Source organism: Rattus rattus, chromosome 12 (genome assembly GCF_011064425.1).
Source record: "Rattus rattus isolate New Zealand chromosome 12, Rrattus_CSIRO_v1, whole genome shotgun sequence".
Taxonomy (NCBI): Eukaryota; Metazoa; Chordata; class Mammalia; order Rodentia; family Muridae; genus Rattus; species Rattus rattus.
The window spans coordinates 90126917-90143602 of record NC_046165.1 but is presented as its reverse complement, the minus strand read 5'-3'; the positions used below and the strand labels follow the sequence as shown (position 1 = coordinate 90143602).

The following is a 16686-nucleotide window of genomic DNA, read 5'->3' as shown; positions in this document are numbered from 1 at the left end:
CTTCTACTGAGTTAAGGGCAAGCATTTGTCTGTGAGAAACAGTGTATGTTGCCTAGGCCATCTTCAGACTCCTGGACCCAGGTGATCCTTTTGCCTCAGTTTCTCAGCTGAGACCATAGACCATTGCTCCAAGCTATTTAAGGGACATAGTTTTAAGTATGAATGTCACTCAGAGGATAATCAGTCAAGTGGTGCCTAATAAAGGCCGGAACCATGATGATGATAGGTGCGTATCACCTAGAAGAATTTTTGAAAGTGTTTTTATTTATCCTTTGATGTGGCTTATGTCACTGGAATTTCGAAGGCCGTTTCCAGAGAAGAATGGAGGGCAAAGGGAGGCTTGCAATGGTGGAGGATGCCGTGGAATACCATCTGTTCCTGATACCAGATGAGGCCAGAGACACAGACGGGCACAGGGAGAGTCTTCAGAAGTACATTGAACAAATCATGACCCAGTTCGCACCCATACTGGTCCCTTACATCTGGCAGAATCAGCCTTTCAACCTCAAATACAAGCCTGCAAAAGGTAAATAGCCCTTCCATTCGGCGCTGCCTCAGACAGACTTGCTCCTACAACACTCTTATGGCCGAGCATGAGGGGACTGTGTCCACTGTTCTGAGCTTCTTACTCTGCCTTGGTGTGAGTGCAGTGCTGCACAGGTCCAGGCTTACCCTGTGTCTTAGTCACAGCTCTTCTTCACTGCGCAGTGCTTGTCTTGATGATGTCTTTGGTAGGTTGCTTAGATTCATGCCGTCGTTGTGCTGAGAATCAAAGAGTGACTTTGGCTAATAAAGACAACTAAATGGGCTTTGTTACTGTCATTCGCCACCCAGAAGCATTACTCTGTCCTTTACTGCTGTCACCAGTGCTTTTTGGCCAATTCTAGCAATACAGTAGTCTGTTCTGTCATTTCTCCTAACTTTATGAAAATGAGTGAGTGCTGCGTGTCTTATATAGGGCCTGTTTGGTATCAGGAGCCTGGTATCTTTTCATCCTGCCATTCCCGTTCGTGCTTTAGTGCTAACATGTTACATTTGGCTAGCAGCTACTCACTTTCTCCTTTGCTCTTACTTTTACTGAACTTTCTCCAGCACTGGGCATTGAACCTGGAGCCTTGTGTGTTGCTAAGCAACTGGTCTGCCACTGAGCTATTTCCCCAGCCCTAATTGGTTTCTGGAATACAGGCAATGTTTACTGACAGGGAGATGAACAAATTAATGTGCCACATCTGAAACGAGCCCGCTAGACAGATATGGTGGCACTCGCCTGTGATTTTAGCTCTCTGGGGCTAAGGCAGGAGAATCACCAGTTTGAGGCCAGCCTGGGTCACAGAGAGCGAGTTTTAAAACAAAAGCAACCCACTATCTTTTAAAAAACCATGCCTGGGCCTGGAGAGAAGCTCAGTGGTTAAGAGCATTGACTGCTCTTCCAGAGGTCCTGAGTTCAAATCCCAGCAACCACATGATGGCTCATAACCATCTGTAATGAGATCTGATGCCCTCTTCTGGTGTCTGAAGACAGCTACAGTGTACTTCTATATAATAAATACAATAAATAAATCTTTAAAAAAAAAGGGGGGGGGTTGGGGATTTAGCTCAATGGTAGAGCGCTTGCCTAGCAAGCGCAAGGCCCTGGGTTTGGTCCCCAGCTACGAAAAAAAAAGAAAAAACAAAAACAAAAACATGCGTATCCTGCATTTTCTCACTGTGTAATGGCATTGCTGACTGTTACCCAAGCTAATTAGTATTTCAAATTACAGTCCCCGCTTTGCTATGTGCGGTGAGGAACAGAGCAGGAAAGCATGGTGTGAGCACTCCCAGAATCTCCCTTTTCTCACACGTTTGGTCTCAGGGAGGATGCTCTTTATTCTTTCCTCTGGAGAACTGCAGCTTCCTACCTTCCCTCTCTAGTTCAGTCTCTTGAGCTCCTCACCATTGGCAGGTATCTTTGTAGAGCACAGTACCTTTGTGTGCCACTTCCCAGCTCTGTTTTCCTGTAGCTGAGGGGGTGGGAGGGTGGGGTGGGGGTGGGGGGAGGTTTCAGTTGAACTCTGATAGGTATGTAAATGACAGTCATACTCTACTCTGAGCTCTAACTGGAGAGATAAGGGGGGTTTGGAGTGAGAGCAGCAGAACTGAGCAGCTGTTCATCTCACACCTTTTGTTTTTATTTTTTTGTTTGTTTGTTTGGTTGGTTTGGTTTTTGCCGTGGTTGCTGTGGTAGACCCCGTAGTGCATTTGTTTGACCCTCATGTGGTACATTACATCAAGTGATTTCTTAAATTTTTTATTTTATGTGCCTGGGTGTTTGCACATATGTCTGTGCACCACGTTCACACAGTGCCCTCAGAGACAGAGGAGGGTGTCGGATTCCTTGGAACTAGAGTCACCAATGGTTGTGAGCCACCATGTGGGTGCTGGGAATTGCACCCAGGTCCTCTGTAGCATGGGAATAAATCTCACTCCATTGTGGTAGTATAATCCCTTTCAATGTGTTGTTGAATTTGCTTAGTCAGTTTTTCAGTGCCATGATAAAAAATACCTGAGAAAAATCAACTGAAAGGGTCTTATTTTAGCTTATGGTTTCAGACAGATCACTTGGCTCTACTGTCACTCAAACTCATGCCCCTCTTCCCTCAGCCTCCCCAGGGCTAGGATCACAAGCCCTGTGCTCAGCTGTTAGAGGCTTTGATTACTGACCCAGCATCCTCTGTAGCTGTAGGTCTGATAATACTTTCTACTACTTCATGATTGCATCAAGGCCTTAATCATGGATTTATTAATGTCTGTAAATGATAAGACACAGATTCCCTTATAATCTTTTATACTCTGTAGAAAGTATACTGTTTCTTCTTTCATATCTGACTCTGGTTGTCTCTTCTTTTTTTTTTTTTTTGGGGCTGGGGATCGAACCCAGGGCCTTGTGTTTGCTAGGCAAGCGCTCTACCACTGAGCTAAATCCCCAACCCCTGGTTGTCTCTTCTTATTTGATTCTATTGACCTTTGCTGTAACTGTCTTGTTCCTCCTGCTAGATTTGTGCTTTGTATGAGGTTGTCCTTCCTTCCTGAGGTTGGAGTGCTGGTTTGAGATCTTGCATAGCTGTACACTGCTACTTTCACGATTTTTGCTGAAGTTTATGAACTTTCATATGTAATACTTTCATTTGTTCTGAGATAGCTTTTCACTTCTCCTGTGATTTCCTTTTGGACTCTTGGTTGTTTAAGAATGTGTTGACTTTTGTATACTTAGGGACGGTGTCCTTGTTTGAGATGTTCTGCACCTCCAGGACAGAATTCTTGTATCCCATGATACTCACTTATCTACGGTAACTTCACACCTCTGACCATGTTCTTCCTTCTGGAAAGTCCAATCCGATGTTTAGTTATCTGTTTCTTGTTTTAGACCCAAACTCCTCAGAAATGCACTTCCCATGTCTTGCTCAGAATTGCAAGCCCAGCTCCCAGAGTAATTCTTGGAACTTAGTCCGCGGCTAGTAAATGAATGCTTCTGTTTGTTTTACTCGCAGGGACACATTGCCTGGCTTATGACCGCTTCTCTCTTGTTCACAGGAGGTGTTCCCGCCCACATGTATGGCATGACAAAGTTTGGAGACAACATTGAGGATGAGTGGTTTATTGTTTACATCATAAAGCAGATTACAAAGACGTTCCCAGAGCTGGTGGCGAGGTATTGTCACTATTTAATTATTCTAGAGAGAATCCCATTTAAAGCATTAGTGATTATATTTGTGTTCATTCCGGAATTTTTGTCTGAGCTTGGGCAGTAATCGTTCAATTTGGGGCAGATTGAAAAGCTGGCCGTCTTCTATTCTCTTGCGACTTTGTTTTCTCCAGAAAGATAATGGAGAGTTCATTTCCCCCAAAAACTTCAAGCAAAACCTTATTTCAGGTTTTGCACTTTTTGAGTTCCAGTTAGTGCTTGGCATCGTGGATGTGTATAGCTTCAGTGCTCTGGAGGGGAAAGGAGGAGGATTGGGGGTCTCAGGACACCTGGCTTATGCTATGAAGACCCTGCTTTAGAGAAACCGTGATCGTAAGAGAGCAGATACTTGTGGTGAATAGAATGTGAAGCAGCATGAAAGGTGGCACTGCGCTGGCAGCTTCCTAAGTCACTACTGTGAACTCTGCGTTTGTATGTGTGTTTGTTTTCTCAAGACGGGCATTTCTATGTATCCTGGCTGTCCCAGAACTCACTCACTCCATTGACCAGGTTGGCCTCAAACTCAGAGATCCACTTGCCTCTGCTGCCGGAATGCTGGGATTAAAGGCGTGGGCCACCACACCCAGTTCATCATGAACAACTCCTTCTCCTTTTTTGAATAGCCAAATTTTATTTTATTTTATTTTTCTCACATATTACATCCAGTCAGAGATTTCCCCCTCTCCTTTCTTCTGGTCCCTTTCCCTCTAAGCTATAGAACCATCACATACATGCAATCAGACCATACAGGCTCCCTAATTGTTGGTGCAGTTTCTGTGAGCCCCTATGAGTCCTGGTTAGTTAATTCTGTGGGTTTTCTTGAGGTTCCTCAACCCCTCTGGTTTCTGCAATCCTTCCTCCTCCAAGCGTCACCTAATGTTTGACTGGGAATCTATGTATCTGCTCCCATTACTGTTGGCTGGAGCCTCTCTGATGATGGGGCTGGGTTAAGGTCTGTGCGTATAGCAGAATAGCATTAACATTAGGAGTCATTTCAGTGCCCTTTTTTTTTTTTTTTTTTTTGGGCTAGTTGTATTTGGTTTTATCCTAGATCTCTGGGCTCTCCAGCCTCTGGTTCCTGGCCCTCCAGGCAGTTCAGGTATGGGCTACATCTCGTGGAGTGGGTCTCAGGTTGGACCAGGCACTGGTTGACTGCTTCTGCAGGTTCTGCACCTCTTTACCCCAGCCCATCTTGTAGAACAGACTGTACATTGAAAGTCCTGTGGCTGGGTTGATGTCCCAGTCCCTTCACTGCAAGCCTTGTCTGCTTACAGAAGATGGTTCTGTATCTCCAAGGAGTCTTCACTAGGTCACCCTGGTAAATCCCCGGCAGATTCTAGTGTACTCTGTTCTACCTCACCCCGGAAATGCCCCTCTATTCCAGGAGTCTATCCGTCCACTACCACCCTGACCTGATCCCTCCTGTTCCCATCCCTACCGGTCCCCAGTCCACAATTCCCATGACCTTTTAATATCTATGAAAAAAAGTTCTAACATGGTGGTGTATACTTAACACTTAATGGCCAAAGGTAGTTGGATCTCTGGGAGTTCAAGGCTAATCTGGTCTACATATCAAGTTCCAGGCCAGCCAGGAACATACACACACACACACACACACACACACACACACACACACACACACACACACACACCCACCCAGTCTCCTAAATGTTAGTAATAATTTTGAGGACACATAGATACCCCAGTCCCCCATCACAGATACCTATGGATTATTTACATCGGCCAGTTCTACGGTCGGCCCCACAGCTCGTCCACTAATGGCTCCATGTTTCTCTTGTGACTTGTTCAAGACTCAGTTCATCTCAGTGTGACTGACGCTTCGCCTCTTCTCGGCCTCCCTGGAAGCCACGGTTCTCATTTTTCTCTTCTGGTTCCACTTTCATCACATCCACATCTTCACTTTTAATCTTTCTGTAAATATGCTCTGTTCTGAGTCATCGCATTATAAAGATTAAAACATAACTCTAGAATCTTCGTGTACAACACTCTTACCTGGAGTCTCATGGTCAGCCAGGCCAGGTCATCTGCACACCTGGCGGGGAGACAGTAATTTCAGTAATATGCGTTTCACAGACTTCTGCAATATTTTCTCTTGTTGACTAATGATTTTTCTTCTCTTCTCCTTTTCTTCTTTTCCTCCTCCTCCTTCCTTCTTCCTCTTCTTTCTCCTCCTCCTCTTTTTTTTTTTTTTTTTTTGAGACAGGGTTTCTCTGTGTAATAGCCCTGGCTGTCCTTGCTTTGTAGACCAGGCTGGCCTCAAACTCATAGAGATCCGCCTGCCTCTGCCTCCCAAGTGCTGACAGTAAAGGCATGTACCACCACGCCTGGCCAATGATACAATTTTTGAGAAGTCATACACAGAAATTTAAGAGAAATCAGTATGGGACGCATAACAGGTGTTATAAATCTATTTTTAAACGATAGCTAGTTCTCTGTAACTACCTCCCAGGGCCAGCAGAGGGCACTGCACACATCCTTTTGGACACTGACTTTTCTTTTCAGACCATCAAATTGGATAGTCCCACAAATCCTTTCTCCAGCAGAACAAAAGACAAGGGAGCAAAAAGTTGGAAAATGTTTTATTGTTAAAATGCAAAACATATATAGAAGTAGAAAAAAACGAATCCATGTGTACCTGTCATCTAACTTCAACAACCATCAAGTTAGCATTCCCGCCGTTTTCACCCATGTCCTGCCATCACACAGTGCTTTGATTAAGGCGTGCGCCATCACTGAGCGGCCAGACAGTTATTTTGAAGGAAATATCCGGTGTGCGCCATTTGGCCTTACGTAATTCAGATCGTAGATCTAGTAGGTAATTCTCTACTTTTATCTTTTTGTCTTCAAGATTGTATCTCGGTTCTTGCTGTGTTGCTCAGGCTGGTGGGAACCCCTGGGATTAAACTGTGCACCCCCCTTAACTCTCCTGGTAGCAAGGACTGCAGCTTTTGTAATGTTTTCGGTTTATTTTTATTTTCTAAACTTTACATTGACAAATAAAAAGTATATACACTTACTATGTAATGTGTGTTTTGAAATATATATATACATATATATACATATTTAATATATATAATGAAATGGCTAAATTGAGCCCATTAACACATGCATTTCCATCCATATTTTTTGTGTTTAAATTTTAAGACAGAAACACTTGCTTTCTGTTTCTGCCAGATTGATCTTTCTAAAGGAAAGTTCTATTTTTTTTTTTTAAATAAAAAGTAAAACAGCGCAGGCTCATTCATGAGTTCCCATGGTAGGATGGCTTTTTAAGTCTTGTTCTTTGTGAAAGTCACCGTCCTCCAAACAACACAACTGTCTGAATGTTGCCTCTAGTTCTCAGGGACTCAGCGCCCTCTTCTGGCCTCTGTGGACATTGCACACTCAATGATGCACATACATACTTGCAGGCAAAATATACATAAAATAAAAGTAATTTTAAATTTTTGCTTACTAGCACAGCTGGGTGTGTTTGTGTGCGTGCACGGGATATCTGGGGTGAAAGGAGACCTTGTGTGCACAGTGCAAGTGTGGATCCTCAGGATAACTGTGGAGTCGCTTCCTTCTGTCTCTCTGTGGGCTCCTGGGATGAACTGCAGGTTGGCAATGCTTGTCCAGCCGGTGCTTTCCCAGCTGAGGATTTCCAAGCTTCCCACTTTCATTTATACACACCAGAAGAGTTAACCGCGGGGCGTTGTTGCTCAAAAGTTAAAAATAGATGAGACAAAAAAATCTTTGTACATAGTGGCCTTCCTAATTTCACTTATAAGTAGTTACCACCACCATCACCCTCCCCCACCTTTGGAGCCTTCTAGCACCTATGTATTTCTATATTCCTGTCTAACATAATACTTTGATTTTCCTCTTGTTAATATCTCTTAATCTCCTTACAATCTTATAATTTCATATTGGCTATTCCTGTAATTTTTTTTTAAATTACTTATTTTATCTATATGAGTACACTGTGGCTGTCTTCAGACACATCAGAAGAAGTCATTAGATCTCATTATCGTACTGGGAATTGAACTCGGGACCTCTGGAAAAGCAGAGCCTTTAACTGCTGAGCCATCTCTCCAGCCCCGTCCCTGTATTTGCTAAGGTTTATCTTTATTGCTCTCAGGTGTGCGTGTGACGAGGCTGCACACGTGAGTGCCAGTGCAGCTGGCGCTGGCTCATAGATGTCATCAAGCTGGATTTACAGGCATTTGTTCACAGCCGGATACGGGGCCGTGAACCAAGCCCGGGCCCTGTGCGAGCCCAGAACCTGCTCTTAATTGCTGGGCCGTTCACCAGCCCTCCTTCTGCATGCTAAATTTTGCCCTTTTTTTTGACAATTTGTTCATAGTACATACGTAAGATCGTTCTAAGAAGAAGGGGAAACATATTTGATTAAAGTCATTTGTGTTCCGTGAAGGTGAAAACGGCTCTTCTCTTCCATTAGGATCGAAGACAATGATGGTGAGTTCCTGTTAATAGAAGCGGCCGACTTTCTCCCCAAGTGGTTGGATCCAGATAACAGTGCCAATAGGGTAAGTCCGCCCGGGCTGAGAGAGTGCAGAGGTGAGATCTCCCGCGTCGTTTCCTGTGCCCCCAGGCTTCCCGGAGCCCACGGGGAAACTAAGACCGCTGCTCTTTTGCAGGTGTTTTTCCATCGTGGGGAGCTGTGTATTATTCCTGTGCCGAGGAAATCCGAAAGGATACCCTGGTTACCCAGGACGCCCCCAACCATCCAGCAAGCGTTGAGTATAATCTCAGCACACCCAGAAGCTGTTCTGGCTTCAGAATCTGTACAAGCTGCTGTGGACAGGCGCATCCGTGGGTAAGAAAGGGAACACCGATGCCCTTAGCTGGGGAACGCTTCGGTTCAGTGCTGCCCAGGTCTTTATTTGCACACAGAACGCCTTCAACCTGGGCTGATGCTCACCTGCACTTTATTGATGTCACTATTCATGAAACTGACAGTTAAGTTTATGGAATTTAAAATCAGAAAATAGATTGAACGATTGGTTGATTGACTGACTGAATGAGATGTGGTCTTGCCGTGTTCCCCGGACTGGCTTTGAACCCCTGGTCTCATGCTAACTCTTTCCCCAACCTCCCGAGTAGCCGTGGTTCCAGGCGTGTCACTGTGCCTGATGTAGATGTGGTTCACCTTCCCATCCAAAAGTGTCTTCTCTTCTACATGCTTAGGTGTCAGGCAAAGTACAGTCTATGAAAATTCCAGATTGGGGCTGGAGACAGAGCGTCCTGGTTAAGCACACTGGCTGCTCTTCCCAAAGACCTGAGTCACAGTCTATAACTCCAGTCCCAAGAAATCCCAACAACACCCTCCTCTGGCCTCAGTGGGTACCGGGCACACATGTAGTGCACAGAGATGCATAGAGGCAACACATTCATGTACATAAAATAGTAGATTTTAAAAGACAAAATAAAAATCGAGGTTTTTAAAGTGGAAAACCTAAAGAAGACAGCGCGATACGTTTGGCCTCTTGTTTTGCTGTTTTTGGTTCTGGAGCTTCTGTGTAGTCCTTTGACCTGTGTAGTCCTTTGACCTGTGTGGAACCCTTTAGGCTGCATTTCGAAGAGAAGGGAAGTCCTAATAGCATTTTGGTTCAAAGTATTGTCTTAACAATACTACAGTTCTTTTTTAGCTGGATGTGCTAGCTCACACCTTTAATCCTAGCACTGCGGAGTCAGAGGCAGGAGGATCTCTGTGAGTTCCAGGCCAGCTTAGTCTAATAAGCAAGTTCCACGCCAGCCATAAGCATCCACTAAAACCCTGAAAACAAATCCTTGTATTACATATAAGATAAATATAAAAAATACATTTAAAGAAAAGCATTTGCTACCTGTCACAGGTATCCAGAAAAAATTGGAGCCTCCCTCCACCGAGCACACTGCTTCCTTCCAGCTGGCATCGTGGCAGTGCTCAAACAACGGCCCAGGCTGGTGTCTGCCGCTGTCCAGGCCTTCTACCTACGGGACCCCATTGACCTGAGAGCCTGCCGCGTCTTCAAGACATTTCTACCCGAAACACGGATAATGGCATCTGTGAGATATCTTCCTTGGTTTCTATAGTTTTCTTACAGCTTTACTGATTCTCTGAGAATGTTAATCTCTTCCTCCCTCCCTTCCCCTTTTTAAAGAAGCCCCAGGTGTTGGCAGTGTATGAAGTGCCTCACTTTGTAGCTTAGTGCATATGGGCTGTATCTTCACTACTTTTGTATTTATTTCCCTCTCGGCAATAAAACATTTCATCTCTGAAGAATTATTATCTTCTACCCCTCTAAGTTGCCATAATGTAATTAAGGGTAACTGCACTCATGCCAGCTCCAAGATGGGCAGTAGGGTAAATGTGTGCATCTCACCCACGACTGTTCCTGGAAACAAGCAGGAAGTGCACAGCCCGAATCCTCTCTGCGCTTCCTTCCCCTGTGGCTATGTGAGCACGAAGCCCGTGGGTGGACTGACTTATATTTAATATGAGATGATACACAAAACCCGATTTGAGGAAAGGCTCACATGTGTTGTGTCCCAATGCCCAGGTCACTTTCACGAAATGTCTGTATGCACAGCTGGTACAACAGAAGTTTGTGCCCGACCGGCGGAGTGGATACGGCCTCCCACCTCCATCGCATCCTCAGTACCGGGCCCATGAACTGGGCATGAAGTTGGTAATGTTGAACGAGAGAACTACCTCACTTCTTTCTTTTTACTTCTTCTCTCCCTCCCTCTCTCCTTCCCCCACCTTCTTACCTTCCTTCCTCTCTCCAATTGGAAGAGCTTTAAGGGCTGGAGAAATGGCTGAGGGACTACCGTACACACCGCTCTTGCAGAGGGCTCCTTTGATTGCCAGCATTTATACCAGGTGGTTCACAACAGCCTGTAATTCCAGATCCAGGTCATTCGCAGGCTTCGGGCCGCTCTGAGTACCTGCATTCACATGTACATACCCACACACTCACACGCACATGCACACACATGAACCGACACACACACTCATACACGCATACAAGGACACGCTTGAGCATTAGTGATAGAGACAGAAATGACTCAGATCCCTGTAGGCAACAGTTTCCTGCTGCTGGTAATTGCTTGTCATTTCACCCAATGGGGAATGACACAGGGTAGGAACTCTGGAAATGCGTCCCATTTGTGTGACAGTGAGGTTCAGCACTCATCAGAGCCTCAAGTGAGTTATTCAGTAAATAGTGATCCAGCCGCCGTGAAGCCATCTGTGAATGAAAGTCGGTCCCTTCATACTTAGAGCCAAATAAGTTCCACTTGGATTCAACTTAAAAACTGAAGCTATAAAATTAGAAAATACAGGAAAATTATCATCTGTTGTAAGAATATAAAAAAATAAAGCAGTCTTTTTATCCCCACTAGGTCCATCATTGCAGTGCCTCAAGATATCTGCTAGATAAGTCTCAGTCAGCAAAACCTCTCACCCGCTCTGCTCCATCCCATATCACACTGCCGAAGGCCTCTCTCTGAGCCTGGCAGCCATCTCTCTACTTCAGGTTCCATGCCAGAAGCACACATCCCAACTCCATGGCGGTCCTTCTGCTGCCACACCCTCTCCCAAACTCAGCTCTCCACAGGAAGGAACACACAACACCATAACATCAGATCCAATTGATAAGATGTAATTGAAACATAGAAAGCCCTGTACACACCCATCCCTTAAGAACATCCATAACAACCTGTAAGGGTACAGCATGGATCTTAACGTCAGCTTCCATGTTGTCTCCGCCTCGGCTTCTCTCCTTCCTCCCTCCTCCGTTCCCGTCTCCTCCTCTTCCTTCAAACTTTTCTCCCGCCCATCCTTCCTTCTCGTCCAATGACAGGCCTCCTTCTATCCTGTACCTGCCTCACCTGTGACATCATCCCACAATCATCTGACTAAGAAAGACCTTTTTTAGGCGTGACTTGCAAGCAGAATCAGTAAGAGGTTGACTGATTTGATTTTGTAGAGATTTCTAGCTAAGCACAGTGTCCATCTGTGACGATAATTAGAGTCCAGGAGTCAGAACACACCTGCATAACAGGTAGCAAAACTGTCGCAAAGAACAACACAACAGTAAATGGAAGAAGAGTCTACATGGAAAAGAAAAATGTCATGAACTCGAGATGACAGAAAGCCTGGAGAAGGAATATTAGGACATTCCTAGAGGAAATGATTCTAACTGTTCAGAAGCTGAACTAATAGTTCACAGAAAAAGATGTACAAATGAATTTTAATTAAACACGAAAAAATGCTGACTTCTGCTCTTGGAAGTTAATATAATTTAAAGCTACAATATAGCCACAGGATTGGCAAGTGTAAAAAGTATGAGAACATATACTGGGTTGGTAAGAAACTGTAAGAATACATAAAGGAAAAAGATACTTCATCATGTGTGGCGTGGTGGTGCACCCCTTTAACCTTAGCACTCAGGAGGAAGAGGGAGACCTCTGAGTTCCAGGGTGGCCGGGGCCACAGAGTGAGACCCTGACTTGTAAAACCATGAGAGCGGGACAGAGAGAGACACAGAGAGGGAGAGACAGCCGATCCGTCCCTGTCGGGAGCAGACAGTGCCGGTCCCACCCACACTGAGACTGCCCGCACCACCCATTGTCCTTACCACTCTCACTTCTGGACAGGCATTTGCAGGTGTGCACCACACAGAAGTGAACTCAGGAGCGGTGTCTGTAGCACTGAGAGCTCAGCGCTCAGCTTACTTCTGGGGAGAGTCTGGGCGCTGGTAATAATCTGTTTGAATTGCTGTGTTGCATTATTCTTATGTTTTTTTTTAACCAAAGTTCTTAAAATGAAATTCTCACTTTTCCTGTGTCTGAGAATATGCTCAATTTACTTATTTTCACATTTCATTTCAATATATTTCAATAAATAAAGCAAACTTTTATCTATTTTGGGTGCGTGGTAGGGTTGGGGAGCTTGCCATGGTGCACATGAGGTTCGAAGGACAACTTTGGGGATCTGGTTCTCCGCTTCTACTGTGTGGGTTCCAGGGATTGAACCAGCACTGAGCCAACTTTTCCGCTCAGAAATAAATGCTTACTTTTTTAAAAATTTAAAAAGTGTTTTAAGTGAAGCTGGGCATGGCAGCACACACCTTGATGCCAGCGCTTGGGAGGCAGAAGCAGGCGGATCTCTGAGGTCCAGGCCACCCAGGGCTACATAGTGAGACCCTGTCTGAAAAAAGCCACAAAAGCAAAAATACTCTTAAGTGTTCACATGCCTTGTATCACTGTGTTACCTCGTGTGTAACGGGGCTGAACGAAAAGAAATTCATCTATGATGGTAGAGAAAGAACGAAGTAACATAATACAAATTTTGTCTGTCTCATGTAGGCTCATGGATTTGAGATTTTGTGCTCCAAATGTAGCCCACATTTTTCTGACTCCAGGAAATCCCTTGTCACAGCTTCACCACTCTGGGCCAGCTTCCTTGAAAGTCTAAGAAGGAATGACTACTTTAAGGTGAGCCTTGTGCTTATTTCTTCTCATGAGTGAGTGTGTGTGTGTGTGTGTGTGTGTGTGTGTGTGTGTGTGTCATTGTGTGTGTATATGAGTGTGTGTGTGTGTGTGAATGTGTGTGCGAATGTGTGTATCAGTGAGTGTGTGTATGTGTGTGAATGTGTGTGTGAGTGTGAGTATGTATGTGCATATGTGTGAATGTGTATGAATGTGTGTGTCTATGTGTGTATGTGAGAGTGTGTGTGTGAATGTGTGTGTGAGTGAGTGAGTGTATGTGTGAGTGTGTGAATGTGTATTTGAATGAGTGGGTGTATGTGTGAATGTGTGTGAGAGTGTGGGTGTGTGAGTGTGTGTGTGTGTGTGTGTGTGTGTGTGTGTGTGTGTGTTGTGTGTTCTCATGTATGGAGGCAGAAGTGGGTGGAGGGTGTCTTCCTCTCACTGAACTTACTGAATGGCTGCACTGGTGGCCAGGGAGCCCAGGATTCTCCAGCTCTTCCCTTCTAGCTCTGAGGTTATAGGAGTGTATTATCACGCCTGGATTGTTTGTTTTATGTGGGTCCTGGGGATTCAAACACAGGTCCTTATGCTTGCACAGCAAGACCTTTATCCACCACTGCCATCTCCCCAGCCTCTGTAGTTTTAATTTTAAAATCTACAACTCACAGGAAATCAAGTCATGATTCATTTAAAAGTAAGATATAATTATGGAAGCTCAAATAGAAGGACACCTCAGATACTCAGGCATGGGAAGCAGGCAATGAAATAGTATTTATCGAATATTTATGATACTAGAATTGTTTTTAAGTTGTTGTTGGTGTTGTTTGAGACAAGGTCTCTTTTGTAATCTTGGCTGTCCCGGAGCTTACTATGTAGACCAGTTTGGCTTCAAACTCAAAAAGATCCTCCTGCTTCTGCCTTTCAAATGCTGAGAGGCCATCCCACCCAGTTTTATTTTTAAAAATCTTTTAAGTTGCATTTCTTTATGTAGTTAAGGGGCCATGTCTATGGTATAGCATGTGGAGGTCAGAGGACAACTTGTGAGAATCAGTTTTCCATGTGGGTTCCCAGGGTTGAACTCATCAGGCGGACAGTGCTTTACCTGCTGAACTATCTCGCCAGCCTAACATTGGGGAATTCTAATTTTATGTTTGTCAAGCAATAAAATGTATTACTTGTATCTGATGAACAACTTCTAAAGCTTGAAAAGGCAACATGAAGCTACTAGACAAGAACATTAGCAAAGATAGGGATCTTTAGAAACTACAAACCACAGTGGTCTACTTGGAGAACGAGAGACTGTGTGGTGCTCAGCCCAAGGCTCAGGGATCATCTCAAAAGACAAGAACCAGGGATAGGAGAGTACAACAAAATAGTGTTTTCCAGACAAAGCAGGGCACTGCACATTTGAACCCACAGCTGCCGTGACCTGCACAAGATCAAGCTAGACAAAACCCCAGCATGGCAGGGGGAAGCGATCGCAAAGTCCTACCCTGGCCGAGGACAGTTGATGGCTACCAGCCGAGGGAGAGCCAGCTCTCTTGAATATGGCCCCTGAGAGGCTACTCTCAATCAGCACATGGCCCTCCACCCATCACAGGCTAGCATGAAGCAGACTCAGTGGATTTAAAAACACACAGATATGAAATGGGAAGGAACAATGGTAGCGAGACAGGAGAGGAGCTGGAGGAGCATGGGAAGGTGGACTCGATACACCACCTCATGTACAGGTATGAAATTCTCACAAATTTAGAAAAATTACAAGACAGGTGTGGTGGCAGCATATGCCTCTAATTCCAGCACTCAACACAGAGACATGGGAATCAATGCCAGCTCAAGGCTAGCCTGGTCTACATCGTAAGTTCCGGGCAGCTGAAGCTACATAGCAAGATCACAACCCAAACAACCAAGCCAAAATGTTTGAGAATGTGCTCGAGAACCATGGGCACTTTCACTCGAACTTCCGTTTCAGGTGATCTTTTATGAGAAACATCCAGAGTGTCGAAAGCCTGTAGCACTATTATGGTTATAACGATTGTGTGGTAGTATGAAAAGGTGTGGGAGAGTGTGGTACGTTTCTAAAGAGTAAAATCTTCGGCATGTCGCTACCGTGAAATCGTGTGTAGACAGTAGAAAGGAAGCTGTGGCAGGATTATGCGGTTTTTGGTTCTGTTTGCCAAACTTCCTGTGCCTTGTTTTAGAGGTTAGTTACTAATTAGTCAATTGTAAATTAATTGATAGAAAAGCTTGCAGACTAGAAGAGGCCTCTGAATGGTAAAATGTTAAGTGTTGGGGCATAGTCTTTAATCCCACCAAATACATTCAGACCACTGAGACTCTGAAGCCGACCTGTTCTACATAATGGATTCCAGGGCTATACAGTGAGATTTGTCTCAAACAAAACAAAACCCAAGACAGCAGTTAGCCCAGTATCTTACTTGCTTGGAAGAAATTGGAGTCCACACATATATAAACTAATGACAGAACATATGTCAGGCCTGGGACCTCTCTGAGTTCCTGAGTGTCATATGCTGCTTTTTTCAACGTCACTGGTAGGTAGCTGTTTAATGATATAACCCATAAGTACTGTTCTAATGTCCGGTATCGTGTTTTCAAGGGACTGATGGAAGGTTCTGCTCAGTACCAAGAGAGGCTAGAAATGGCAAAGAACTATTTCCAGCTCTCCATCCACCGGCCAGAAAGGTGAGTTACATCGAGGACCCGCACAGAGTAAGACAGGCTGGCAGCCGGGTAGTTCTTTCTAAATAATGTTTTAAAACCTATTTATTAAGGTTGTATGTGCGTGTAATGTATGTATGAGTGTATGCCATGGTTTTTTGTGTGTGTGCGTGTGTGTGTGTGTGTGTGTGTGTGTGTGTGTGTGTGTAAGTTAGGACAACTTTCAAAGATTCGGACTTTGAAAGTTGTGCTTGTTGGACTCTGGAGATCAGACTCAGGTCGTCAGGCTTCCAGGGGCATCTTGGCTGCCCTAAGTAAGACTTCTGTTGTCGTTATGAAAAGCACAGATACTCTAGTACAAATAGGAGATGATGTGAGGAGGAAGACATTTATTCCAAAGTTGCTCACTATTATTTTATTTCCTTCTAGAGATTATAGATATTTTTATTCCTTTACTAATTTTACTTATTTATTTTTCTGAGTCCTTTTTTTTTTGTTTGTTTTTTGTTTTTGGTTTTCTTTGGTTTTGTTTTCTAGAGACAGGGTTTCGCTGTGTAGCAGCCCTGGCTGTCCTGGAACTGCTGTAGACTTCTTTGCCTGCCTGAATTAAAGGCATGTCTCCTGATGCAGTACAGTTTTTTTGTTTTTTTTTTTTTTTTTTTTTTTGTTCTTTTTGGAGCTGGGGACCCAGGCATGGGCACTTCCCTTGCAAGCTACAGTAAATCAACCCCGTTTTCTTTTGTTTTTTGTTTTTGATAAATGGAAATACTTTATGGAAAACCAAT

General features: G+C 44.4%; 1 protein-coding gene across 1 annotated transcript in view; it reads left to right on the top strand.

Moving 5' to 3' along the window:
- The window catches only part of Ecd (ecdysoneless cell cycle regulator), a 30664-nt gene that overhangs the window by 819 nt on the left and 13159 nt on the right, over window positions 1-16686 (top strand). The window contains 8 exon segments of the mRNA XM_032918376.1: window positions 305-526; window positions 3571-3688; window positions 8184-8271; window positions 8383-8561; window positions 9601-9793; window positions 10288-10416; window positions 13100-13228; window positions 15840-15925. Of these exon segments, the coding sequence (XP_032774267.1) occupies window positions 322-526; window positions 3571-3688; window positions 8184-8271; window positions 8383-8561; window positions 9601-9793; window positions 10288-10416; window positions 13100-13228; window positions 15840-15925 (1127 nt within the window). The 5' untranslated portion in view covers window positions 305-321.